The sequence below is a fragment of the Meles meles genome, chromosome 6, assembly GCF_922984935.1.
Source record: "Meles meles chromosome 6, mMelMel3.1 paternal haplotype, whole genome shotgun sequence".
Taxonomy (NCBI): domain Eukaryota; kingdom Metazoa; phylum Chordata; class Mammalia; order Carnivora; family Mustelidae; genus Meles; species Meles meles.
Window position 1 is genome coordinate 42,375,194 of NC_060071.1, and position 13,912 is coordinate 42,389,105.

General features: G+C 47.6%; 1 protein-coding gene across 1 annotated transcript in view; it reads left to right on the plus strand.

The window, feature by feature from the left end:
- Positions 1 to 13,912, plus strand: part of LOC123943997 (myocardial zonula adherens protein) — a 92,337-nt gene that overhangs the window by 44,935 nt on the left and 33,490 nt on the right. The window contains exons 9-10 of the mRNA XM_046008619.1: positions 2,670 to 2,749; positions 4,221 to 4,326. Of these exons, the coding sequence (XP_045864575.1) occupies positions 2,670 to 2,749; positions 4,221 to 4,326 (186 nt within the window). The remainder of the gene's footprint in view (positions 1 to 2,669; positions 2,750 to 4,220; positions 4,327 to 13,912) is intronic.

Below are 13,912 nucleotides of genomic sequence, written 5' to 3' on the forward strand. Positions count from 1 at the left end.
CCGAGAAGTAAAAATCTCCTAAGGAGTGTGATTGCTCAGGGACCCTGCTGCAGAAAAGGTGACAGTCTGTGCTTGGGCGGTGTGTTCGCAGGCATGTACAAATGTAAGAAATTACTGGGTAGTGTGCATTCAAGATTTGTTGTACTTCCATTTAGGGGAAAAAAAAAATTGAACTTTTAAAGTGTGCTGGGGGGCACCTGGGTGGCTCAGTGGGTTAAAGCCTCTGCCTTCGGCTCAGGTCATGATCTCAGGGTCCTGGGATTGAGCCCTGCATCGGGCTCTCTGCTCAGCAGGGAGCCTGCTTCTTCCTCTCTCTCTGCCTGCCTCTCTGCCTACTTGTAATCTCTGCCTGTCAAATAAATAAATAAAATCCTTAATAAAAAAAATTAAAAAGGAAGTGAGGCCTTTCCCTACTCTAGAGGGCTGTTTTTGGGAGCATCTGCCATTGGGGGTGCTCATCTCTGAAAGGTCCATCACTATCATTTCAGGGCTGTTGTAGACTTCCAGCCAGCCGTGAACCACATGAGGACAGGGGAGCCTCCTGCCCAGGTGGGCTATAAGGCTGTGTCTTTGTTGGAAAGATTTAAGAACAAAAACAGATCCCCACTGAAAGTTAGTCTTCCCTCATGAGGCTAGATCCATCAGTGGTAATATATACTCCTCCTGCAAGAGCGGACGGTCCCCCCATCGCTTCCCCCTGTTCCTTGGGTATCTCGGCTTGTAGCTTCAGCAGTGATGGGAGTTAGTGTTTCTGTGACCGTGTTTTCAGTAATTTGGCGGGAAGAGTTTGTCGGGAGAATTCCTGAGAATGATGATGAAGCACAGGAGTACTAAGGGTCTCATGTAAATTAATCTCCCGATATAGTGAACAGGGTTTGATAAATTTCATTTGAAGGAAATCTATGGCACCAAGGTCTATAATGTATTTCTAGAGTAATTTTGGTTATGATAGATGCTACTTTTTTTTTTTTCGAAGGTTTTATTATGTATTTATTTGGCAGAGAGAGAGAGAACAAGTAGGTAGAGCGGCAGGCAGAGGTAGAGGGAGAAGCAGACTCCCCTCTGAGCAGGAAGCCCCGCATGGGACTCGATCTCAGGACTCTGGGATCATGACCCGAGCTGAAGGCAAACGCTTAGCTGACAGAGTCGCCCTGGGTGATACACTTTTTAAAAAAAAATTAACATAAATGTTAATGTTAGCCCCAGGGGTACAGGTCTGTGAATTGCCAGGTTTGCACACTTCACAGCACTCACCATAGCACATACCCTCCCCAATGGGGTGCTACACTTTTATTAACATTTTCCACTTTGTCTGAGGAAATAATAGTCCATATTCTTTTTTATCTTTTTGGATAAACTTTAAAATTTGCATATATACAGCAAAGGGTACAAATCTTAATAGACAGCTTGATATATGTGCTAGTTTCCTATGGCTGCTGTAATAAATCACCACTGTGAGTGGCTTAAAACAACCCCAGTTTATTGTCCTATGGTCCTGGAGATCCGAAGTGCTAAAATCAAGGTGTCAGCAGGGCCAGGTTCCTTCTGGAAGCTCTAGAGGAGAGGCCATTTGCTAGACTTTATTTTTTTTTTTGGAAGATTTTATTTATTTATTTGACAGAGATCACAAGTAGGCAGAGAGGCAGGCAGAGAGAGGGGTAAGCAGGGTCCCTGCTGAGCAGAGAGCCCGACACGGGGCTTGATCCCAGGACCCTGAGATCATGACCTGAGCTGAAGGCAGATGCCTAATGACTGAGCCATCGAGGCTGCCTGCGTTCCTTGACTCAGGGCTCTAGCTGGCAGCTTCAAAGCCAACAGTGTAGCATTTTCCAGTCTCTGTCTCTGGCTCCAGCCCTTCTTCCTCCTGCTAATAAGGGCCCCCTGGATAATAAGGGTCATTTGGCCATGTTAAGACCCTTAACTTAATCCCATCTGCAAAGTTCCTTTTTCTGGGTAAGGCCACACGTGCCTAGGTCTCAGGCCTTAAGATGTGGCCATTGCTGGGGGGCCTCCCATTATTCTGACGGTCACAAAACACTTTTACAAGTGAACCTACACGTGTAAACAGCACCCAGCTGAGTATATAGGGTATTATCCAAATTCCAGAGATTCTTTTCTTGATGACGCAGAAATTCATCAAGAATTTTGCAGTAACACAGGCCACTGACTGAGGAGTATGGATTTTCATTTTCTAGAACTATAAATTCTCACAAGACATCTGAACCTAGGTTGATGGGCTACTTATTCATTGACTTATTAAAGATTTCTTTGTTTTTATTGGAGAGAGTGCACACAAGCAGGAGGAGAGGCAGAGGCAGAGAGCAAATCCTCAAACAGCCTCCCCGCTGAGCATGGAGCCCTGACATGGGGTTCGATCTCACAACCTTGAGATCGTGACCTGGGCCCAAACCAAGGGTTGGATACTTAACCGACTAAGCCACCCAGTCGCCCCATAAAAAGAAACCTTGAGTGGCTTTATCCAGGATATTTGTCTCTAATTAATAAACACGTCTGTAAATGCAGACCAGGAGCTTTGGCAGTTTCGAGCTTCGGTTGGACTCTGGTGGGTAGATGCGTAGACCCCACTGGGCATTCTATAGACTTGACCCCAAGAGTGCTGGAATCACTCGATCTACGTGCACTGATTCAAATATCGGTGTCTGTTTCAGGAGCGTCATCAGCTGCAACTCCAGCTCCTGGAGCACGAAACAGAAATGTCAGGGGAAATAATGGACTCTGACAAGGAAAGGTAAGACGGATGCCCTTTACCGCGTAACAGACTTGGGTGGTAGACATGCTGCGTTTCCGTGGGCTCAGCAGGTCCTCGCGTTTTCCTTCCCTTGGTCATCACCACTGCAGACTCCTACATGTCGAACATCAGGCTCAGAGCTTCTCCCCGGGGGCCAGTTTCTCCCGGCGCTCCCAGCCACATCTTGCAGCCCATGACGGGTTGTTAGAGCAGAGAGGCACCCTGCAGGCTGTCTCGGGTGCAAAAGTTCAGTGTCTAAATGTTCTCCGTGACCTTCAGTCCACAGGATGCACCTTGTTGGTGAGAACACACATCTGTGACTCAACACCACGGCAATGGAAACGAATTTTAAAATGCCTTTTTTGGTGTGTCCAGACATTGTTTACTCAAACCTGGCCTTGTGCCCTGCCTGTGGGCATATAAAAATCTGCATCAAAAATGAGGGGGCGGTAGTGCATGGTCTCCCCCGGAAATCAGAAGGCAGAGAGGCTGTGCACCGCCCTCTGGTGAAAGAAAGCAAGGTTGGGATGATTCGAGCAGTTTGAACCAGCTGCTTAACTTTGCAACTTTGCTGAGATTCCTTACTTATCTGCAAAGTGAGAATTTCTTTTAAAGGAGAGGGGGTGACCGTGAGTGCCAGTCTCATGGGGTCACTAACTGGGAGGGAGGTGGGGCGCCCGCTGCCTGCCATGTGGTTCATGCTGCAGAATGTCTGTTTCCCTTCTTCTCTGCAACTTCGGACTTCGCAGTCTTCTGTAGACTTTAATGTAGCCTGGCAGAGAGGGGAGGGGTAAGCCAACCGCCCTACCCCGTGTCCCCAGCTCCATTCCCGTGGGCCCCAAGCACCGAAGAGTCTGTCTGCTGCTTCCTTTGGTCTCGCCGAACTGAGCAAAGGCTGAGGGTGGTTTGTGCTGCGCTAAGACAAAATGTCAAGTGTCTTAGGACGCGGCCTCATCTGTTTTGATGCAGAGAAGGTCTTACACCCGTGTTTCCCAGTTTTTCAGAATAAATGATGTGTAGACAACTGGAGTCCCAGATTTCCCAAGACTTGGCCTCTTGGTTTCAGATTGTGGGTTGTGGTCGGAGACTCCTGCCTCCTCCGTTTTCCGAATCAAGGCGTTTGACTTGTATAATGTATAGTGTAGAGTATTATATTAACCCCCGGACAGAGAGCCCCCCCATTCTGTACGTGGTGCCCCCACCCTCGCAATTCCGTTTCAGTCCCTGGAAAGTAGTGTTGCTGTCCTTATACAAGGTGAACCTTGCAAGGGGGAACTTGAGTTAAAGTCCCGTGCTCCTTCCGGGGTGGGTGGTTGACAGGTAGTGAGCCCCCAGGAGACATGGAGTAGGAGGCGTGCGTGACCGAGCAGCCTTTCCTGTTCCGGGCAAGGCTCCCTTCCGCCGTGACCCTCGGCGCTGGTAGGACTGCTCTGGTTGAGGGCCCCGCGCCTCACTCTGCTCCCTGTGTCAGGTATCAGCAGCTGGAGGAGGCGTCGGCCAGCCTCCGGGAACGGATCCGACACCTGGACGACATGGTGCATTGTCAGCAGAAGAAAGTCAAGCAGATGGTTGAGGAGGTAAGCCCCTGTGAGAGGTCACAGGCCAGGATGGCTGCTTGTCGTGGGGACCCGTCAGCCCTAGAGCTGGCTCTGCCTCTCAGCTCAGTTTACCTCTCACGAGTGGAGGTCCTCAGGTCACTGTCTTCATGGCCCAGAGGGAAATTTCCTCACATGTGCCACCTCAGGCCACCCCCCGGGACTGGTGATCATCAGTGTCACAGATCAAAGTGTGATCAAAGTGTCACAATTAAGAAGGCCTGGAAGCCCATTCTGTAAGCTCACTGGCCTTCAGAGGGCTACGTTTCCCCAGGGGCGTGCCTACAGCTCAGGGGAGCCCCAGTGTGACAAGGAACGTTTCCTTTAGCCCAGGTCTCTGCACGGGCTTGCACCTGGCTGCCTCTCTCCCAGGGACCACGCCGTCTTTTCTTCCTCAGTGGACAGGTGTCTCCTTTTCCCCTGCTCCCTCTCTCCTCCCTCCTCTCCCTTCCCTCATTCTCTTCTCCATCCTTTCTCTCTCCGTCTGTCTGTGGGACATCAGACCAAGTTACATGTTTACTGTGCGCCGGATATAGCTTACTCCTCTCTTTTTCTAAATGGGAAAAGCAGGTAAGTTGAACATTTGTATTTCTACCCGAGGAAAAAAAAATTCTTTCAGTTGTGTTACTATAATCTGTCTCTTTCCCATGGTGCTCAGTAGGAGAAATCCCATGCTGTAGTACAGTGAGTCACATATTCTTGTATCATTCTTGCTCAATTAATAAATCGGATAGAAAAAAAGGAACAGTCCCAACAACGTTATAAATTCCCTACGGTCTAACTCTCTATCGTGCATCGAGAGGGCTCCAGTTTAATTAAACGTTTGGTTGGCAGTGGAAAAACTGAAAAAAACCACTTTCCTTATATTAAGCACTGCTCTGAAAAGTTATCTGTTAATGAATTATTGCAATTAAAAGCATGCCTATGATAAATTACACATGTAACAGACAAAGAGAGGATTAAAATATGTCTATTAATCTCTAAAATGTTGGCGATATTCGTGGAGTGAGGTTAAGGTCAGGGGACTGTGAGGTTGGGGAGGGATACTTTCTTCTCTTGTCGGATAAACATGACCATTAGGTGAAATCCGTTGCCTAAATTAGAGATGCAGTCATACCGTGCTGACTCCCGTGAGTCTTACGCTGGCGCATCTGCGAGTGTCAGGGAGCAGAACAGAAGAATGAGGAGACCCTCTGCACTCCAACTGCACACCCAGGCAGGAGCCACAGTGACCGGGCGGGGACGGGGTGGGGGGGGGAGTCCTACCCAGTTAGCAACACTGGCTACGCGGCAGGAGCGTGTTTGCCCAGGAAAAGCCTTGCTTTGTCATGCTTAGTTAGCACCTCAGGCAGCGATGGCTGTCAGATTGTAGCTTTTCGGCTTCTGAATCTCATGCATAGGAACTCTGGGCAAGGCTGTCCCTGTTTCCCCATGTGCCTTTGACCGTGGAGCCCTGCATTTCTTCCAGCTCACCACAGTGAGGTGGTATGCCCTGTTCTTAGATTTTTATCTTAGAGAACCAGGGAGCAGAGCCTCATACCGCTTGGCTTCTGTTTCAGTTATTATCTGTCGGGGTCGAAGATTGGTTCCTAAGTCAGAGATCCTTCTTCCAAAGACAATTTCAAGTGGTTTCGGAGTCTCTGGTTTCTAATTTCTGGAATAAAACAGAGAAACCCATTTGAGGGGAGCCAAGGGAAGTCGATATATGAAAATAGAGAAGCATATGAAGGTCACGGTCCATGCCTGCCCTTTCTACCTATGACGCACTGTCTCCCAAACAAGCTTCTCTAAGTCTGGCCGATGGGGTCTGGAAGACACAGCCACCAGAATGAAACCGTAGGCGGAAATGTAGGGTGGCTGCGTCGTCAGACTGAGCACCACCCCCAGCTGGGTGTCCACAGTGCATGGGGACCGGAAAGAAAAGAGCGACTTTCTATTCTAAGTTTAAGCAACTACCTAAAACAGTAGTAAGAAGGAAGGTGTTTTCCCAGCATACCATGCTAACTTACACCACAAAAGGATGGTTTACACTTTCAGTTGCCGCAGCCCGAGGTGCGAGGAGATTTTTTTTTTTTTTTTTAAGTTACAAACATAGAAAAGGGGCATCGACCAATGAGCACATTTGGAAGAGCAGAGTCAGGTTGGAAAGGAGTTGAGAGCTCTAGTGATTCAGGGAGCCGCTGAGGGACTTGGCCAAGAGATGGCCAAGGAGAGGCGTGAGAGCTGAGTTCACGTCTCAATATGCTTTTTTTTTTTTTTTAAAGATTTTGTTTATTTATTTGACAGAGATCACAAGTGGGCAGAGAGGCAGGCAGAGAGAGAGAGGAGGAAGCAGGCTTCCTGCTGAGCAGAGAGCTCGATGTGCGGCTCGATCCCAGGACCCTGGGATCATGACCTGAGCCAAAGGCAGAGGCTTTAACCCACTGAACCACCCAGGCGCCCCAGAGATTTTATTATTTTTTTTAAGATTTCATTTATTTATTTGTCAGAGAGAGTGAGAGAGAGAGAGCACAAGCAGAGGCAGAGAGAGAAGCAGGCTCCCTGCCAAGCAAGCAGCCTGATGCGGGACTCGATCCCAGGATGCTGAGATTATGACCCGAGCCAAAGGCAGCCGCTTAACCGACTGCTTAACCGACTGAGCCATCCAGGCATCCCTGCTTTCTTGTTTAGCGTTGCGAGACAAGGCCAGGCCACAAGCCCTGAGTGGCACTTGCAAAGAGGCAAATTTCAGCTTTTCATTTCACATGAAGAAAACATTTCTAATATTGGCTTTCCTGGGAAGGTAGTTAGCCTTCCCTCACACGTACATTCCTTAGGACTTGCGCTAGAAGCTCTTTATAGAAAGTCTGCGTTACTGTCTACTGGGCTGTGCGATCTTGGCATTATCATTCCTTTGCATAAGCAGCACAATTAGCAGATTGATAACGTCTGACTTGAGAAGTTCATTTTAATCTGTGACCTTCCACGATCCAGATATTGGGACAAACTTGACCTAGAAATAGAGGCAGACTTTCTGTGCGGCAGATGTTAGGGACGGTCTTGCTTCCCACACAGGAAGTCTGAAAGCTCATACGCGTGCTAGCGTCACATCTCCCAAAGGTGGGGATCCAGTCTGCACCCACCGCTGGCGTCATTTTCGCCACAATATCTACGAAGAAACTTTGTTTACTGAAATGATGGGCTGCTTTTTTCAGCTCAAAACTGAAAAAGGGTGTTACTGAGGTTCTTGGAATCCTTAAATGTTAACCCCTGTATTTCCTTCCACTTTTAGTAGGACATCGTTTCTTAATAATAATACAATGAATAAAAACCAGCCGGCCTCCGTTTTGCAGTGGTTGGCCCAAGAAGGCCTTGACTTTCAGTGTGTAGGATGGGCTAACCACAGGTCGGTGCAGGATGGCCCTTCTCAGAGAAGGGTTGGTATACCTTTTATGGGGTCGAGTTTGAAGCATAGTGTCATGTGACGTGTGGGAGCAGACACCCGCAGGCTAGATCTTTCTAGCAAATTACATCTCCTTTAGTGGTGAATGTCAGGGATTGGTTACCTCCCTCCCATCACCAATTCTTCTAACTGGTTGTGGCTCTGACAAAACAAACAAAAAACCCCAAAACCAAAACAACAACAACAACAAAAGCACAACAAAATGAGCCCATATATGCCCCTTTTATACTTTTAAGGGTTTGCCACAAAATACAGAGGGACTGAAAATAGCACCTGTGGGGAAATGCACTGGTCTGTGGATTCACCAGATAAGCACCAGCACTTTCTCTGTGCCTGGGGCAGGTGTGGTTCTGCCCTTCTGAATCTTACCATCTCATGTGACCTGCCTTCCAGACTCCTCAGGCATCGGCTTCTTTCTTCTGTTAGACAGTCTTGTTGGGGTTGGCCGTCCTTTGTCTTGCCTTTGTCTTGAGTCAGGCTGCATTCTTGGCTTACCTTTCAGGAAATCCAGAAATGGGGAGGAGCAGAAGTCTGGGCGGAGTCTGATGCCAGATTCCAGTCTCCCCGCCCCGCCCCCTCCGCCCCGCTGGCAGGTCATTCACACATCTTCACCTGCTCTCACGCCAGGCAGTCCCCTGCCAACCAAAGCAGCTTTCCTGCCAAGGAGAAAATTACCTGGAGGAGAAAATAAATTCCTATTTGCTCTCTAAAAGGGGGGAAATCTCACATTTTTGCCAATAGGCAGTGATATCATTCAGCTGACTACACGATAATTTCATAGAGAGCTCCTTGACCTTCTCCCTCTCCAGCCTTAGGAATCCTTCCAGTTTACCACCTCCTCCTTCTCGCTTCCCATTGCGCTCTCCGTGGACAAAGCGGTTCTTCCAGCAGGATGTGTCTCGCCGGGCGTCCTCACAGTGGCAGAGGAAACCGTTCTGGCTTTAGACTTTTCTTTTGCAGAAAGCCCTTCCATTTCCACTTGTGCCCCTCTGTGATTTAGATGTTTGATGAGTGCAAAGGCAGACGGAATGGATTTTCTTATTAGTGTTTCTCCATCCAGACTGTGCGTTCAACTCACTCAGGGAGCTCTAAAACATGCCAGGCCTGGCAGATGGCAGTGGGAGGAGGGTGCTGGGCAGGGCAGGGGTTAGGGTTTATTTTTGTTTGTTTGCTTGTTTGTTTTTTTTAAGCTGCACAAGATTCCAGTATGCAGCCAGGCTGGAGACGCAGTGCTCGGAATCTCTAGAGCAGTGGCTTGGGTCCCCACGCGGGTTCTCTGTGTGTTCATATGTTCAGCCCACCTCTCTCACAAGCTGCTATCCCTGAGCTGGAAAGCTGGTGGTGAACTGGAACTGGAGTGGTTACGGCTCCAGGAAAGAGAGGCAGGGAGACCACTGAGCAAGGACCATGAGCAGGGACGCAGAGAGCTGGTCCCAGTGTGTGACCGTGTGGTCTCGTCAGGGGATCTAGCACTTGCTGCCAGCCCCACCGGGAAAGGGTGCTTTCACAGCCCATGCTCCCTGCCATATTGGTCGGTGGTATCCAGATACAACACCTCCCAGAGGCTCCCCGGATGCATCTAGAGAGAGATGTCCCCAAGGTGGTAGAGGGCACACACTTGTGAAATAACTAGACTTAAGGGCACAAAATCTAGTCCACCTAGTGGCCTTGGAAGCTGAGAACCTGCCATTGACAAAGAGACCAGCAGTGGTTCTCAGGGATCCCCTTCCCTCATGCTTATGGGTATGGGTGTCAGGTCTTGCCATGGTTTAAATTCCTTCTGTCTATCCACAAGACCTTATACTTGGTCCCACTGTACTTATTTATTTATTTATTTATTTAAGAGAGAGAGAGGGAGAGGGCAAGCACAAGCAGGGGGAATGGCAGGCAGGGGAGAAACAGGCTTCCTTCTCAGCAAAGAGCCTGATGTGGGTTTCGATCCCAGGACCCTGAGATCATGACCTAAGCTGAAGGCAGAGGCTTAACTGACTGAGCCACCCAGGAGCCCCGCACTGTACCTCTTTAGAAAGAGAACACAGGACCTTGTTGAAATGATAGCTGCTTCTCAGGTGCAAAATGAAGCAGAACAGTTTGGCAATTCCTAGGAAATGAACTTAAAGGTATTTAATTATCATCCTTTTGGGTTTTTTGTTTTTTGTTTTGTTTTTGGTTTGTTTGTTTGTTTTGAGAGCCATTTACATAATGCAGCAGTTTTTGGGGAGAAACAACCCAGATTGGAGAGAACAGATGAGGAGTAATTTTTCCGAGAGTTGCAGTTTGGGTTTCTGGTTTCTGGCTCTTCTTGAGCCAATCAGCAAAGCAGGGCTTCTCTTCTCCTTTTTTCAAGTTCCTAGAACTTACCCCCTCGGCCCTGAATTTGCAGGCACCCCCTGCATTAGACCCCTAGGAGAAGTGCAGTTAGAGACCTTGAAGGGTACACAGTGAGAGGCGGCAGAGACGATGGTCATGAGCAAGGACTTGAGAATCAGACCTGCGTTTACTAGCTGTGGAAGCTTCAAAAAGTTGGTTTTCTTGTTGGTAAGTTGGGGTTAATAACACTGTCCATCCAAGAGGATATTTTTGGTAAGAGTTAAATGAGATGATGCACGTAAAATACTCATAGCATATTCATCAGAGCATAGGAACTACCCAATAAACACAAGCTGCTACTATTATCATTACGGGTGGATGGGATCCTGCTGTGTCAAGGTAAAGGAATTAAAAGCAAAAGTAGCCAAGTTTGCTTTCTTTTATTATTTTTATTTTTTTTTTTATTTTACCTATTTATTCGCCAGAGAGAAAGAGGGAGAGAGAGCGCGAGTGAGCACAGGTAGACAGAGTGGCAGGCAGAGGCAGAGGGAGAAGCAGGCTCCCCGCCAAGCAAGGAGCCCGATGTGGACTCGATTCCAGGACGCTGGGATCATGACCTGAGCCGAAGGCAGCCGCTTAACCAACTGAGCCACCCAGGCGTCCCGCCAAGTTGCTTTCTTGACAGACACACACACAGCTGTCCTTCTCTGCTTTGGGAGTCTTATGAGCCAAATGGAATCTTTGGGAATGCTTCTCTCTCTCTCTCTCTCTTTTTTTTTAAGATTTTATTTATTTATTTGACAGACAGAGATCCCAAGTAGGCAGAGAGACAGGCAGAAAGTGGAGGGGGAACCAGGCTCCCCGCTGAGCAGAGAGCCTGATGTGGGGCTCGATCCCAGGACCCTGGGATCATGACCTGAGCTGAAGGCAGCAGCTTTAACCCACTGAGCCACCCAGACGCCCCTTCTGTCTTCTATGCTCTGTGCTCTGTTCCATCTCAGCCACCAGACCCTTTAGTAGAATATTTACACACAAGCAACTAAAACCTTTTTACATTCTCTCCATCCTGAGAATATTCCCTTTTAAAATGGAGCAGCCGTTTGTTAGCACTTAGATCGTTTTAAAACTACTATATGGTGTGCTGAAATGTACAGCACAAAATGACATTTCTGCCTAGTTCCCTGTGTTTAGGTGATTCAGAGCATCCCTGATAGTTTAACCAACGGGGGGTAGGGGAACGGAGCCAGAGCACTGAGCCCACAACCCTAATCCACTCAATTCCCCTGTTTCCAGATCATGTCACACGAGCTCTTCTCCAGATTTAGTCTCCGGTTCTTTGGAAGATGATAAAATGGTAGCCTGGGTTGGAAGCAATTCCTTTTACTGTTCGAGATTAGAAGAACACTTGTCCTCTGCTGGGAAGAGGTGGCATGTCTCTCTGTGATGAGCTGATGAACGAAACGGAAGGACATGCTGTGGAAAGGAAACTGACCTCGTAGGGCTCTCATTTGTGAAAACACCACACACCCTCACCGCCACTTGTCCAGCCTCACGCTGCAGACTCCTGAGAACTCGAGGGATATTTTTAGAAGCTTGAGTTCCTAGACCTCAAACAAAGAGCTGCCGTGAAAAATAATACTAAAAAATAATTCAGGAACTGCCAGGTAGAGGCTGGTTCTAAGATCTTGGAAAAGGAAGCCTCCCTTCTGGAAAACTGCCGAGGACACCTGCTAAGGCTGGGACGCGGGCTTGAAGAACTCGAGTGCTCCGGGAAGGAGTTGTTCCCCACTGGATCACCCCCATGTAACACGGAAGCAGCCAAGCGTCCGTGTGGTTTGGTTATATTTGCATGTGGGAAAATGCATCAGGTGTCCTCTTGGAATGGAGATCCAAAGCGCTAGTCAACGTAGCATTCTCTTGGTTGAGGCCGGGTTTGGTTTGCTTTGTATCTCCATGGGCGTTCTGCCCATATAGACAGTTCAGCTAACTTTGTGGAAAGGAGAGGTCTGTCTGAAGGAAAGAGAAATGTATTTGGTCTAAATATATTGAAGTGAAATATACTCCACGCCTGCTTCATTTTTATAGAGATCTTGAGACAAGCCACGGGGGCTGGGCGGTCATTAAAACTTCACAGTGTTACTGAAGACTGGTAGAGGTAGCAGCGGCAGCCGTGGTGGGAGTAGTGCATGGGCTAGCCTGATGAGCTGGCAGCCTGGGCTGAGGGAGTGGCTTCATTAAGGGGCAGGGTGTCACTTAGGCACTGGGTGGGTCTCCGCCCCCACTTCCCCGTGGCAGAGTGGGCAGGTAAATGGTTTCTGTCAGTATTTGTCTTTGGTCTCTCATTCAGGTGCTTCTGCCCCATAATAGCAAGTGGGCAGTGGATGGCGACGGAAGCCTGGGATTCTTAAGGCTACAGTTTTGTCCCTTGGCCCCTCACATCCCCGCCCAAAGGAGGAGTTACTCAGATGTTTGAAGCAGAATTTATTTAAAGTAAATAAAAACGATACAGTTTAAAATTTTCATGTTCAACGTATTAGTCACTTTTTTATCTTAAAATCTTTGACACCTTATCTAAAATGTGATGTTTTAAGAAGGTATCAGAAAGCTCGCCGTGTATGCGAAGCTTGTCTTTCACTGTTATGGAAATATTGCAGGTTTCTTTTATGACACCTGCTGATTACTATATTCAGGATATAAACTGTCCTTTTAAGGGAGGAGGTCTTTTCTTTGTAAATGTCACTGACTTCACCTTCTCTTTGTTGAGATTGTTTGCAATTGGCTGTGAAATATTTCTTGGAGACCTGGGTGCCTAGGTGCTACCCGTAGAGTTTGTGAGGTTGCATTCGTGTTCAAGTCACTATCAGCTACTCAAAGTTTCTCGTGCTTCTCGGCCACGTGTCTAGACCTGACATTCCCACATTCATCCTCCTATGGGGCGTATGATTGGCATAGTTTTTTGGGGGGGGTAGGTGGGCACAGAAAACTGAAACTTAGACTCTTAAATAAGTAGCTGGCAGTCTCTCAGCAAATGATGATGGCGTTGGGGCCACAACAAGATCTTTGGCTCCAAAGCCAGTGTTCTCGCTTTGCTTCTTATTTTTGTGTATTTTTTTAATTTGAAAAAAAATTGCAGTATGGAAAATGATAGAGAATAGTAAAAACAAAGACCCAGGTGCTCTCCTCTAGAAGTGCCAAAATGTTAACATCTTGGCATATTTCAGATTTTTTCCAAGTAAAATAAAAAAGTAGAAGGAGGTTCTTTTTATTCCTCTGGTCTTTTCCCTTCTTCCCCACTCCCTCCCTCTTCAGAAGCCATTTGGTCTCCATCTAGGCCATGTTTTGATGTTTTTACGACATATATATGTACCTATTATCAGTATTTAGCCTCATGTATATGTTTTAAAATGTATGTCCATCTTTGTTTATAATCTCCAAGTAAGTAGATTTTATTGTATATAGCACTCAACTTACTCTTTTCCCCAGTTTTGTTTTTGTTTTTGATGGTGCTGCCTATGGAGCTACACTATTTATTTTAATGGATCTCTAGTATTTCATTGAATTAATGTAACGTCATGTGTCCTATTGATAGATGTTTGACTTGTTTCCAGATTTTTATTCTTTTACAAACAATGCCAAGCAGTCTCTTTACTTCTTTCGTTGGGGAACGTGGCTGGAGGAGGACCTGCTTGGGCCTTGGGTTGGCACAGTTTCCCCTTCATTAGATACTGCCCAGTTGGTCTCCAGAGTTGGTCTCCAGAGGGTGCGCCCACTTCCACCCACCGGGAGTGTGGATTTCCCCACATCCTCACCACCTCT